At 35.3% G+C, this 14543-nt stretch overlaps 1 protein-coding gene across 4 annotated transcripts in view; it reads right to left on the bottom strand.

Annotated features, from left to right (window-relative positions):
• LOC110382429 (thyroid receptor-interacting protein 11) overlaps positions 1–14462 on the bottom strand; it is a 48242-nt gene extending 33780 nt beyond the window's left edge. For 2 of the 4 annotated variants that reach the window (XM_064042461.1, XM_064042462.1), the window contains exons 1-2: positions 14132–14462; positions 7033–7086 (exon numbers count right to left, since the gene is read on the bottom strand). In XM_064042461.1, coding sequence (XP_063898531.1) covers positions 7033–7086; positions 14132–14302 — 225 coding nt within the window. In that variant the 5' untranslated portion in view covers positions 14303–14462. Of the gene's footprint in view, positions 1–2424; positions 2592–7032; positions 7087–14131 lie in introns of those variants that run through there. The other 2 variants (XM_064042463.1, XM_064042464.1) reach the window with 1 other exon arrangement.
• Positions 14463–14543: the final 81 nt, after the last annotated feature.

Genomic DNA, 14543 nt, shown 5'->3' with positions numbered 1-14543 from the left:
AAAATATGACAAAGTTACATACATCTTATTTCAGTGAGTCCGATATTCAAGTAAATAGTACTCCCGTGATTTTCTACGTAACAAAGCGAGACAAATTTTGCAATTGTTATATTTGAACTTGTATATGTTTAGCTAGCATACATTCTTTCGCCACAGTCGCGGTCTAACTCTAATTTGATTATATTTGTACTACTGAATGTTCTAACTGAATAATCATCGGAGCGTTTTATGAACATACGACCGTGTGTAAGCAAAAGAAATTATCAGAAAATTATCGTACAACTAGTAACGCCTTGGCGATGTTCTACAGATAACATTGCATGCCCGATAACAAGAATAACGGTCGAAAGCCGTTTCCCGCCATTTTTACTGTCACGTTCCTAGTTCCATTATCTCAAGTGTAAAGCCTCTATGGTCTATTTACTTTCGAAATTCGTGACGCGTGATGTACTAAAGAGTTTTAATTACGCGATATAAAACCCAGCGAGGACGTATTAATGTCTTTTAGCGATAAATAAGTAATTTTGAATCGCTAATTGTTGGTAATGAATAATGCATGAGTATTATACACTGGCAAAATACTTGGCGCTGTATTCTTCAATTTGTCGTCGAGTTATTTTACATAATGAAAATGTTCTTGAAGGTGATAAAGATACGTAATTTTTGTTGCTAAATTAACAAAGACTTGTCCTTAGCTTACATGTTCGCGAAAACATTGACTTTGAGACGAGCCAGCAATTGAATTTGAATAACTTAAAGTTTTTTTTTAAACTAGGAAGAAGTTTTGTAGCTTGGCCTACAGGCAGAACAAAAAGTGCGTATAGTAATATTTTGGTTGGTTTTTATAACCAATAATCGCGCGAAGTCACGAAATCTGAGTTGTCGAACAAGAAGTAAAAAAAAAAAAATATTTTTTTACTTTTTTCTAAAAATAACGAGAATATTTTTATCCACAACCGTCTTCACTACACGGATTTGCAGGCTTAAAACGTAAGAAAACTGTGAAATTAAGTAATAAACGACCATCAGAGAGTACCAAATGACATTGAACGAGGTAAACCGTCAGCGTATTACAATTGTAATCTGTCATTGGTGGGTACTTGTAATAAAATTACACATTGCACCGACACGCGAGGAGAGCCATTGTTCGACAAACGACTATGAAAAAAAATATACATCTTTAATTGTGCATAAGTTGTTTGAATGTTTAAGCTGAGATCCTGAAATAGTATAAGCAAAGATTGCAAGTTATATTTCTCTATCATTTACGTTAATAAATTTAAAAAATACATAGGGCTGAAGAGCTATCCCTGGGAAATCCCTGCGTTCAGTGTACATGTAATACATTTAAAAATGTACATAACTTCAGCTAAAAGTTATTTATTGAATTGCAGAGTCTGTTCCTGCTTACACTATGCCGATAACTGAATTTCAGCTGTCCGGTTTCTTGAAGGACTATGACTAACTTGATAAAACGCTAATCCAAGGACCAAAAAGAAAGTGGATTTTCTGCTATTCGATTGTAATATATTTTTTAAACAATACCTGAAAATGCAGAAGACACTAAATCCATAGATTTTTGACCATATATCAAGACTTAAAAAAATAAATTATGATAAAAAAACTGGTATTAGCAGTCACGAAGAGTAGAGCCAGCATCGGTAGCATCGGTGCCAAGGCTGGACTTAAACATAATTAGTTATTTAAAGCTACTCGTGTATTTATTGGTATTTCAATTTAATTACCCAGAGATCATTATCTATAGAGAATATTGCTTTACTTAGATTCTACAGGTTTGTACTGAATGATGATAGGCTTGATTTGTCCGAAAGACACAGGATTTGAAAAAAAAAACCTGAAATATGAGCAAGTTTCTTTTTATTAGTGTGGATCTAAATATTTTCAGTAAATATGTATGTAAGTGCTTTTATGTTGTTGAAACTAGGTTTTAAGGAAATCCACCAAGTGTTAAAGGTGTGTCCTGAAGTATACGTCATATCATGAAAAACTAATCCTTTCAAGATACAAGTTCGATACGTAGCTAATAACAAGACTCGACTTCAAAAATCACTAGTTCGCGTGCGATAAAATATACTTTATCGCCTTATCAATAAGATATCTTTTGCCTCGTCTACAACACACGCCATGTGTAAATATTAATATGAATCATTATTTATCATATTATATCCCAGCACTACCATCGCCGCCAGATAATAAATCCATTGACTGTGGTAATAAGTTGTATTTGACACATTACAAAGGAAGTGCCAAATATGATGTCACTTGTACAAATATGAGTCAGGAAAAAAATATTTAAAAAATTACGCTTGTGACCTATGCAACCGTACAGTGGAGCGCTAATCAAAGACAAACAAAAAAACTGAATAAACAATAGACAAAAAAGGCAAACATTACAAAACTTACCTAGAGCAGGCGCGGATATCCTACCCGCAAACATAAACCGATAACCTTATTTGAACTCGGCCGTCACTTTTGAATTTTTGAAAATTCGAACGTGCTCTATCGAATGTTTTCGGGTCGGGACGTCCGCTCGCGACGGAGTCCACAGTGTAACTGAGTGGTTAGGCGGCGCCTGCGACGTTTGAGATACGCCTTCACCCACACATGGAGGGGCGGCACACACACATGCGCAATAACGAAGCCTGCATGAAAAATGCAGTGTGTTCTACGAAATAAGGTGCGACAATTCAAATGAAGCATTTTTTAAGAAATAAAGCTTTTGGGTGTTTTAAAATCGAGTTTGCATCGAATTAGACCTTTGAACTGTTCAAAATTCTTTTGAAATTCAATACACCGGACAAGTCGTTGAATAAGTAGTTTGATATTAATAATACATTCCCTAACGGATATGGATTCCCGATAAAGGAACAAAAAAAGGGATTCAATTAAATTCTTAGTAAAACTTTATACTAGAATGAATTGAACTTTTTGCGATCACATTTTTAGGATATCCTTAATGAGATAACCTAATTATTTTCGCTACTAGAGTGATTCAATCACGGATTAAATATAATCTCGAGGAAAAAGGGTATTACTTTTCGAACGGAAGTATGAAAACTTGAGGAAAATCTTACTAATAATTTTTTGACGTTTCTTAGGCCGTATTTTTGACCAATTTTTATTTATCCCTTTTAAATCTTGAGTGCATTTAAAAGGGAATGCATCACAATGCAATGTGCGTGCATTACAAACAATATGCAGTGAATATTGTTAGCTATAGACGATGGTGTATCTATAGCTATACATAGCCATAGTTCAAAGAAGCCAGCCGTGTGTCAAGGAAATACTAAAACTAGCTTATTATTAAGTAATAAGTGGCTGTGTGAAGATAGGTAGAAGAAATGCCTGTATTTTCTATGCTTAACCATTTAGGGTTTTCAATTTTAGATCAACCAGACAATCGGGTAGGCCATTATCCGGATAAAATATATGTCACCCGGGGATAGTGGCTTGACAACAATTCTGAAGCCTTTAGGGTCCAAACCAAAATTGATCCTTTGATACAAAAAAAACGTGGTTTGGTTGAATGTCTACTGATTGCTGAGCCCATGGGTACAATGTTACATTCTTTATGCTATTTCGCTCAGTTTTCAGCTACAGCTGAAGTTTAATACGCTAAGACTTTCTCCTGCAACAATCAGCAAGCTATCTAGACAAATAACTAACTCAAAAAATGTTTTGATACACAAACAAAGTATTTACAATGTTAGCAAGGAAGCTATTCACTACCTAGCAACAATGTATCCTGTTGATAGGGTTTAATAGAAACATTTATGTAACTTGATTCTAAGTTAATTATTAATTCATTCGATCACATTCCGATAGTAAATTGAAGAGGAATGGTAATCATATAAAACTTAAAGTTACATAGAAACGTAATTTACTTCCTTTTACGAAGAAAAGAACTGCACGAGACCTTTAACTTCAGATTTAAATACACGAATAATTTTGAAATACCTTTTTTCCAATTCTGTTCTTTCAGACCTGCTTTAAAAACATTGTAATAGTATGAATCCGCTACACGTCGAGTACAAAATATTGTAAAAAATAGTCTACTTGCACAGGTGTAGCGTGACAAACATACAAACAATAGAACGACACACTATTACATTTTTATGGAAGTGTATTTAAATACGAAACATGACGACGACGTGTGCGCAGCAAATTACTTTACGTTCAGAAATTCATCAGTTTTGTAAAATATAGGGCAACGATTGGAGGCTAAACTTATATCATCATCCTCCGGGCCTTTTCCCAACTATGTTGGAGTCGGCTTCCAGTCTAACCGGATGCAGCTGAGTACCAGTGCTTTACAAGGAGCGACTGCCTGAACTTCTCAACCCAGTTACCCGGGCAACCTAATAAGACTTGTATAAGTATTAAAATAATCCATTAAAACCGGACAAAACCGGATAAAATAGCTATTAACAATAAACCTTTCTGGTGGAAGGGTGCAATTTGGCCGTTGTCGAATTTGAACTTTTTTCTTCAAATTCCAAAATGAATATCAGCCATTTTATAGGATCAGAGGCCATTTCCTTTTCCTAACAAGTGGTTAGTATAAAATAAAATCAAATGAGCATGCATTAGAAGGGCGTTGTGCAATCATTAGCATAGTTAAAACTATGCAGTCGGACGACCTGTTGCACTAAGGTCTTTGGGCTTTGATTATCACGCCGTTAGGCTTGGGGGCTCAGCAGATATAGTGCTCTGGTTATAAAAAAATGACGATTGAAGATGATCGTGTGTAGAAGATACATATTTTTTTGAAATGTAAGGAGCTCATGACTAACTAACAGCCATATAAATTGACCCATGAAAAGTTAGTCAAAGTTAGGTAGTTAAGTTAGGCAGACGATCTACTTCATAAAGATTTCTTCCGTACTTCGGGAGTTATGTTATTGAGAGCCTCGACTCTCATTTGAACATGTTTGGCAGTCGTTACGGAAGAGCGAAAGCCAGAAAGTCTTCTCTAGGGATATCGTCGTATAAAAATCGTTTTCAGTTATTTAAGGCTGAAATATGTGTTTATAATAGATACAATTGGCTACTACTAATATTATAAACGCGAAAGTTTGTATATATTGGATGTTTTCACCTCTTTTACTCAGAAACTACCGGATGCTTTGGATTTAAGGGGACGTAGTTTCCCAAAAAGCGATCGAAACTGCTGACGAAAGCAAATCAAATATTACAAATTAATTATAAAACAAGACATACCTGAAGCACCCGTCAGCACCCGTGAACATTACAAAACAAAGGTGTTACACGCTTATCTCAGCTTTTATATAGCAACCTTATCAACCCTTCTGATTTAGCGATCAATACTTTTATCTCGCAGACGTGTGTTGGGCCACTTTTACTGATGTTTTTTAATATCTACAATATGTTCAGGGGATTGGACAATATTGAGGTTAATTTTAGGGGTAGTAACTGATAGTAAATATGGATAATGTACTATGCAGTTTTTGGGGAAAGGTATAGAGGTCCGGTCTCTGTCAATGGGTAAGGGTTTAGCTAAGCTATTATAGGGATAAAGGGATAATTTTAAAGTTAATTAGAGTATGTTCGTTTATAGTGTTAACATAAAAAACTTGCATAATATTGCGTAAAATTAAAAACAAATACGAAATTCACTATATTGATTGTACAGTTCCGCTTTTGCCTATGAGTGTGCAATAGGAAATATTTTATCCTATTCTAAACATACTATCACAAAACTATGCCCCGGCCAAACATTTTCAGGATGGGAAGATGAAATGGTGTTTCAAATTTATTAGCAAAGAAGGTATCACAAAGCTACTGAACCGATTTAAATAGTAGAAATACGAGTCTGAATCCCGGACAAAGGCCACTTTTTAACCGACTGCGGGAAGTTGTGCCCACGGGAAGCGAGTGGAACCACAGGGAACAGCTAGTTATTTATACAGAGTACTTCCGTACCTTTTTTGACCCAAGACCATCAACGAAAACACCCATAGGCATTTTTTTGTAATTAGCATTCGTTAGTAAACATTAATATTTAGTGTTTCCTGGCACCGATGTGATTTCTGACTATTATGATAATCAGTAAGTAGAGTTTTTTGTACTTTATAGCTTTTGTTTAAAGTATGTTACATTTAAGATTTATAAAATAACATGTAAAATAGGATCGTCATGACAGCCAGTTAACAAACTCTCCATTTGGACCATATATCATTATACTTCAGGATCAAAGTTACCCCTCTCTACGATATGTTTAACTTAACTTCTAAGCACATCATCTTCCTGCCCTCATCCCAATTTTACTTGTGGTCAGCATGTTTTCTCCTTCCATACTCTTCTATCTACCGTCATCTCACAAGTAATATTCTCTCTAACCTATCGACTTTCACACAATCCATCCATCGTTGCTCTAGTGATCTTCTCCTCTATATCCATCCATGTTCATCACCTTCCTCACAACATGATCCTCATTCCTCCGCATCACATGCCCATACCATGACAACTTAATAATTGTCATGGTATGGGCATGTGATGAACACACACAAAAATTTCTTAAGACAAAAACTAAAATAATTCAACCTAATCGTGGAGGTAAAGTACTTATCAAAAGGTGTACCTACTATAAATAAATTAAAAGAATAAGTGAACCAGTACAAGTATGTACGTAAGCAGTTAAATTGTTTTACATAATTTATTTGCCTTTGTATTGTTAATTATAGAATAGAAACTAAGGCTTATATATTACATGTTTTCCATTGTGATTATTTACCTATCTATGAGTGCATTTCCGAGTGTCAGACTCTATCTGACTAAAACCCACCAAGTTTCTTCTTGAGCCCTTTATGTACCAAGGCCGTGGTAACTCGCGCGAACAATACCGCCAAACATTAAGCCCTAATTTACCTACAACATAAACATCCACTTTTTATAAAACAACTGTTTTAAGAAAAGTGGACGTTTATGCTGTAGGTGTACCCCGGCCTTACGTGGTGCCGATCATGAGGGCAGTGAGTTTGTTTAACTTACCTCAGACTGCAAAGAAGACTGCAACTGTTCTACAGACTTCTTTAGAGATGCAATCTGTAACAACAAAAATACATAATATCAAAATCACATACCTAATGATTTTTGATGTCCGATTAAAATATGTAAGTAAATTAGTTGATTTCATTTCAGTCAATTTAGGTAATTCCCTATTTACAAGGTATGATGTCCAGACCAACGGTCGGCCACGGAGGCTGTCTCGATATTAACCCGAACCGGGGATCGAACCCTTTGCAAAAAGTAGACGTTTTCAAGTACAGTTATGACTATAGTTTTATATTTTGTGTTTTATTTAAAGAGTCCAATGAAAACTATTCAGCAGAAAACTAAAATACTTGCGTACATAGAGACCAAAAACCTAAAACAACGCCATCGACACATCGACAAGCAGATAGCAGATAAAAACTTTTTCGACGGTAACTTTCCCGCGCGACAGGAAAAACGTCATAATGCCACTTACATACGCCCGTTTTACATAAAGACAGAGGCGCGTAAACACCCACTTACGATGCCAATACATTCCACTCTGACCTATTGGTGGCGCGCATTTAAATTGCTTCCAAATTTGAATTTCAAAACGGAGATACGCTATTGGTTCGTTCGTGTGTATTTTTTTTTTCGAACAACTTAGTTGACTTTTTTTATTTTATTGATAGGCACGGTTATTGTTGTATACTTTTGATAATAATATGAAATTGCCCAGATTTCACTTCAAATTATTTGATTTTCATACCTGATGAAAACAGACACTAGACAGTACAGTGTTAAGATCCCAAAGAAAAACCAGTAAAACAACAAGCTTATTTCGATGTCAATGTAGGTAAATAGGTATATCCACCTACTCTTTTATCCGGACTTCAGGAACACAGCAATATCAGTATTAATAGATACATTAATAAAAGAAAAGATCTACAACTTGTCTATGGATACAGTCAAAGCTAAAACCGTTAGATTTGCTTGTCCCATGAATTTCAAACTATTCTAATCTCTAAAACGTTTTCTTGATCTATATTTCCTTCCTACTCTTAATAAATTCGTTTGAAACACGTTTCAGAATTTAGGATACTTGTCAAACTTTTGCTTTGCATTTTGGAACCAATTATAATTTGGAACTAACCATAGCTTTTTATTTATTTTTATTTTGAACACTTCAGAAATAAGCAAATGACCAGAGAAAGTTTTCAGCGAATTATAATTTTGATAGAAGCCATTTTTAATTTAAAGAAATATTTATTTGTAATCCACAAAAAAAACAATGATTCCTCGAACACTTCCAAAGACATTATTATTTCAAACATTCTGAATAACTTACCCCTGCATAGGTATATTAAGAGTTATTTTTCTGACAAATCAATGGAGGCAATCCTATGCCTTCGTAGGTAGGTATTTAAATAAAAAACCTACCAGGTAGTACGGCTAGGTGTAAGGAATAAACAAAAACGTCAGAAACGGTTTAGCAATTGTAATGGTATGGTAAACACGAGATTAACATAGGAACTGGGACAGAGATTATAATCACAGATTCGGTCATTGACAAATTGGACACTTTTTTGGAGTTCCATGGGATGAAGACAGAAACGAAAAAAAACATGTCATCATTTTGCGTTTTTGCATTTTGTCTTTTCCCAAACCAATTTTGAGGTCAACTTCAAGTCTTAACTGGCAGCAGCTGAGTAAAAGTATTTTAGACGACCCAGCTAGCCGGGTATCCCAATGCCCGTTTTTTGTGGGAAATCATCAAATGACTCCTCCCGCTGTGAGTTAGCAATGTAAGGGAGTGTCAGACTCTTGACTAAAACTCACCATTTTCCTTAGTAAGTATTTTATGTACCAGAGCCGCGGTAACTCCGCAGCCCCTTAGTACTTGTCAGACTTTCTGTCTATCCTAACTTTTAAAATCGGTACAGTGGTTTTGGAGCCTTTATGGTACAAACAAACACAAAAATATTTCCTTTTTCATTCATTAGTATGGATATGATACTTCAATGTATAAAACGACGGAACCATACGGAATAAATTGCAAATTTCGTCAGAATTTCCTCCCATCTCACCGTAGGGAGGTCTTTGGCCGACGTTGTGTAATATTCGGATATTCGACACGAGACTGGGACGAATGATTCAGATCAAAAGATAAAAGTCTGACAGATTCGCAAACTCACAAGTTATTCAAAAAAATACACGAGTTTGAAATTCGTAAAAAAACCTGAATACATCAATGGTTTTTGTGACGTCGCTATTTCCATATTTTTGTGAATCATTTGCCTATATCCTGTTTAGTTGACAGGTCTGCATATGACATCAATGTTCCTTGACTGAGCATGATAGATAATCAGTTCTCATACTAGACCGTGTAAGAAGCTTTTGACCAGTGGTTGGTGGTAAAAAAGTCGGTATAGATACATAACTGCAGTAGGTATAATCCATACAAATGAAAATACAAACGACTGATGTATAGATTCCTGACCATTTGCAACCAATTAATCAATAGGACAATAATAAATCAATTAAATCATCCTTTTACACCTCATCATATCTTTTATTGACACCGAATGAGAAAAGCTCTCGATGATTCAATTGATCATTGAGCCAAGCAGACTTACTAGATTGCTCAACCATTTTAATATAATATACTTCTAGGTATCAGCCTTGAATACTGGACTTTAAAATCATCGCCAAAAACTTGGAGCAAGCGTGATGATTAACGCTCATTCCTTCTCTGTATGAGAAGAGGCCGTAACACGCTCGTGGGACAGTAAAAAGGCTGATGATACCTATGGGTCCAGCTACAAGAGCCCATAATAAGTATGAGACCAAATTATATCCAACTATCAATCTAACTTCGTATCAAAAGCTTCACATCCACATACATCATAGCGTAAGTTTGTAACAAAATAACTTGTTAAAGCCAACACGGTAATCCAAGCTCGTCGGCACAGGTTTCGCCCGAAAGCTGTGTGTTATCGGAACTTATCGCGGGCAAACATGCGATACCGTATCTACCCTACCAACGGACATTTAGGCCGTGTGGAGCGTGTGGCGTGATGGGCTCTGAAAGTAGCGATTTTTTAACACTTTTTGATCTATTTTTTTTTAACTTCAACTAGACTCAAACCTAGGCAACCAGAAGCAAACCTATTTATATTTTTGACTTTCATAAGTGCTTGTAAAGGCCTAACTAAAATGAAATAAATGATTTGACTTTGACTTCCTTCTGAAAATTAACTGTTTTCCCAAAAAGGAAGTTCTCAATTCTGAAGTTTGTATATTTGTTTTTTTTTTTTGCAGGTAAGAACGTCTGTAATTGCCTTTAAGTTACGCAAAGGTACATCTCATCTACTCGCTTTGTTAGAAATATGAAAGTTTAATAAAAACCTGTCACTACAGAACTACCCTGATGCTAAGTCACGTATAATTTTCTTTTTTTTCTTAGACGAATGAAACCCACCTATGTTCCTTCGGGAGCAATTTATATTTCCGAATTCAAGGTAACAAATAAGTCCAGCAAGAGCTTTATTCTACGGTTTAGATATTTTAATAACGCCATCACGCTAAAATGCAAACTATAAGTATAATGGCGTCCACGGCCGATTTCAGCCACGGCGGCTGTTCTCATTTAAGGAGATTACGCGCAGGACATATTATAGTGCACAAGCATTTGCGCAGACACAGGTGCACTCACTATTCCTTTACTCTCATAACCCGATGGGACGGCAATCCGACACGACCGGAGAGAGATCAGGCGCAGGACCGACATTTTCGTGCTCTCCGATGCACGGGTGAATCAGTCACCCACTTCCAGACTACGGGCTGCTTTGTGAAAGTTTAAGAAAACCCACAAAGCGATTTCGGCCCGACCCGGGAATCGAACCCGAGACCTCGAGCACAGCTGCCGCGCTTGCGACCACTAGACCAACGAGGCAGTTAAAAAACTATAAGTATACAAGCAAAATTGTTCACTCACATAGTTCACGAACAATTTACCCATCAATTCGAGTACACAGCTAGCATGTATACGCGCACAAAGTTTACAATTTCGCGGACATTTTATAAATGTTTGGTATTACCAAGTAAACCAAAAGAAACACCAGACAACGGTGGAATCTTACCTATAGTTACATTTACACAGAAATTCTAAGCTACGAAAGCTCTTACGGACTTTATAGATTCGGGACATACAATTAGTCATTACATATCGTCTCAAATTTTAGGAAATCTAATCATCCTCCGAGCCTTTTCCCAATCATGTTGGGGTCGGCTTCCAGTCTAACCGGATTCAGCTGAGTACCAGTGCTTTACAAGAAGCGACTGCCTATCTAACCTCCTCAACCCAGTTACCCGAAAATGAAATCTAATATCTAACATTAAACAAAATCGCTCATTTCATGGCCACACCACATTCAGTTTACGGGCCAGTAGTACCTAGAAACTTTATCTCCACATTTTCACATAAGCTAGAGTGAGACAAACATACACACACGATATTATTTTTATAACATTAAGTACACAATAGTGGAGTATCAATCATATTCCATGTGAATTCACCCTTTACAGGCTTTAGCAAATACTTTGAAATATTAATAAAAGTCACATATGGCCATGGAGAACAAAATAACTAACAGAGGTGCCATGACGGAAAATCTCCTAAAAAATTAGTGCGTCAAAATGCGGGTGGGTGGGGGAAGAGGAACGTTACTGACTTCACCCTTATAATGTCTCAAAGAACCCGGACGCCTTGTAATTACACTCTAAATTGATCGGTTTGGTCATGCTCACCCTGCGTATTTGACCTAGAAGATGGCGTTTGACCTACCTGTATTATGGCATCTTCTATTATACAATGTGTCCCGGGGATAAGTGACCGCCCGAAATTTTTTGAATATTTGTACAAAATTAAGGATAATTTCATTTATATTTTTGAAAAAAATCATAAAAAAAATTTTATTGTCAGGCCTGTTAATAACATGCTTTGCTCTTTTTTTTCAAATTTCAACTGACTGTATTTTTGCATTTGTTTGAAATAGCAGCAAACATTGTTGTGAGCTATTGTAGGAAATATCATGTAGTTTATTAATAAATTAAAAGAAAGTGATATTAAGGGGGCATTTTTTGGACTTATTTTGAAAAAACTGAAAAAAAGGCGTTATTTTCTTTGAATTTTTATTTTCTTTTTTTTCTAATAAATGTTTTATTACATTTTTGTTATGTTTGATAATTTTAATTGATAAACTATGATGTCGGCTAGTCAATAAAGAAAAGAGAATTTAAAAAAATGTAAAAACTTAGGAAATATCTTAAAAAAACTGCAGCATGTCACAGTATTTACTAAAAATCATTAAAAAAAAACCAAAGGCGGTAAGTCCCAAATATAAAGGAAATTATCCTTAATTTGGTACAAATATTCAAAAAATTTCGGGCTGTCACTTATCCCCGGGACACATTGTATATTATGGTTCATATTTCCTGACTCTGTGCCTATGACGGATAAATATAGCACCTATTGTGATGTCAATTAAACCTATTGTGATGAAAATTGGATGACAAAAAGTTGACAGGTCAAACCGAGAAGGCTGTATGGCATTATGTAAAGGGAGGTTTATAGTCAGCAACTTCCACTGCCTCATTATAAGTTGTATTCTAATACAATGTGGTAGTAAAAACAGCCATGTCCGCTTGAAGAAGTAACAAACATACACACAAATGCTCACCCACAAAATATTAGTGTACATTGCTCTAGTAATATGCAAAAGGTTTATTTTATTTATATTTTTCGTCATTGTTTGTAATCACGATACTTAAATGTCCTTCATAAGTCTTATCAGCAATACAAAACTAATTAGCAGAGTAGAAAACAATTAGTATAAGCTTTATAGCATAACTCAGTTCTTACTCAATTATGATTATAATATTAAATAGCAAACGTGGCAGGGGCATAATAATTTAATTTAAATGTAGCTCTTACAGTATTCAGGCTACTAGTGGTTAAAAAAATCATAATTATGTACATGGGGACTTAGATCCCCGAGCTAGGCCAGCTAAGTTTAAGTATGTTGAAAGTTTCAATAAGCAGTCCAGACTTTGAAACAGTGGTTGTGATCCTTGCTTTTGGTCTTATCAGATTTAAATAATTCCAGTGAGGGAATAGAAAATGGAGATAAGGGTACATGTAAATGTATATGTCACAGCAAACTGGTTATGATAACCATTGAATCAAATGATCGCTGTGTCATAAAACATATTTTCCAACTAGTTTTCTACAACACATATACACTTATATTATACTAGCTTTCGCCTGCAGCTCCGCCTGCGTAGAGTTTGTTTATATCAAGTTTCCAAGAGGATTCTTCAAAAGTCAAGGATACAAACTATCGACTATATGACGTAACAGACAGACAGACTTACTTTCACATTTATAATATTAGTAGGGATGGCAAATTGCATCCAGAAATAAATGTAAGCCATTGGTCAGTGGGTTGTCTTAGAATTTTATGAATTTTTTAAGCCTGTTGTTCTAACAAACATTAACATCAAATGTACTTCTTGCACAATAAACAAGATACCAAACAATTAGCAGGAATGTGAAAATGAACTACATACTACCATTTAGAACACATTATGAAACCATACATAAAATTTAAAGACCAAGCAATATTTTTCTTTGAGTAATTCTATCTTTATCAAGCCTAGAATATTCTCACACAGCCAATAGCACCTCATATTTGTAAGAATAAGTGTAGGAGGTAACAATGTTCTATTTAAAACTTAAACATGATGGCCTTCTTATTAAATAGAAATAAATTGAAAAGCAAATATCTAGCACCTATGTGTTCTGTTTACTAAACAGGAAAGAGACAACAATAGCAAGATAACAATAACTTCACGTTTATTTATGTAATCACAGCTTCAATTTCGTGATTGCGTCGATTTTTTTATGCTGTGATGCAACCTCCAAAGAATTAGAGAGGATCATTACAGGCCGTATGGCTACTTGACTCTGTACAATAATAAAAAAATATAAAAACATAACCTTAAAGTCAGCTGTCAAGAGTAACATTGAATTGGTCAATAAATTATAATAACTCACCTCGAGCTCTTGGTTTCGACATTTCTCCTCTAGTTCTTTAACAGAAGAGTCTTCTTGTAAACTTTCATCAGCAATATCCTGTGCAGGACTCTCAGATAACACTTCAGATGCGAAATTTGTTAACTGGCCTTTAAGACTGTTTAAACTGTTGTTCAAGTTAAGCCACGACATTTTTAACGTGAATTTCTAGCGTCACATATCACACTAAAGTATTGAAACGGAAAAAAATAGTAATAAGCGATGTAAACAATAAGAAAATTGCATTATTTTTACAAGTGACAGGATTTTGTCCAGTTGGCAAAACAAGTCGCCATTTGACATAAAGTGACGTAATTGACGTTTCCTATTATGACACTCCATACTGCAAATTTTCTACCGAAGTGCTAAACTAAACGCGATATTACTAGTTCCA

This window comes from Helicoverpa armigera, chromosome 28, assembly GCF_030705265.1.
Source record: "Helicoverpa armigera isolate CAAS_96S chromosome 28, ASM3070526v1, whole genome shotgun sequence".
Classification (NCBI taxonomy): domain Eukaryota; kingdom Metazoa; phylum Arthropoda; class Insecta; order Lepidoptera; family Noctuidae; genus Helicoverpa; species Helicoverpa armigera.
The sequence above is the reverse complement of the archived record's forward strand: the minus strand, read 5'-3'. Positions and strand labels throughout refer to the sequence as shown.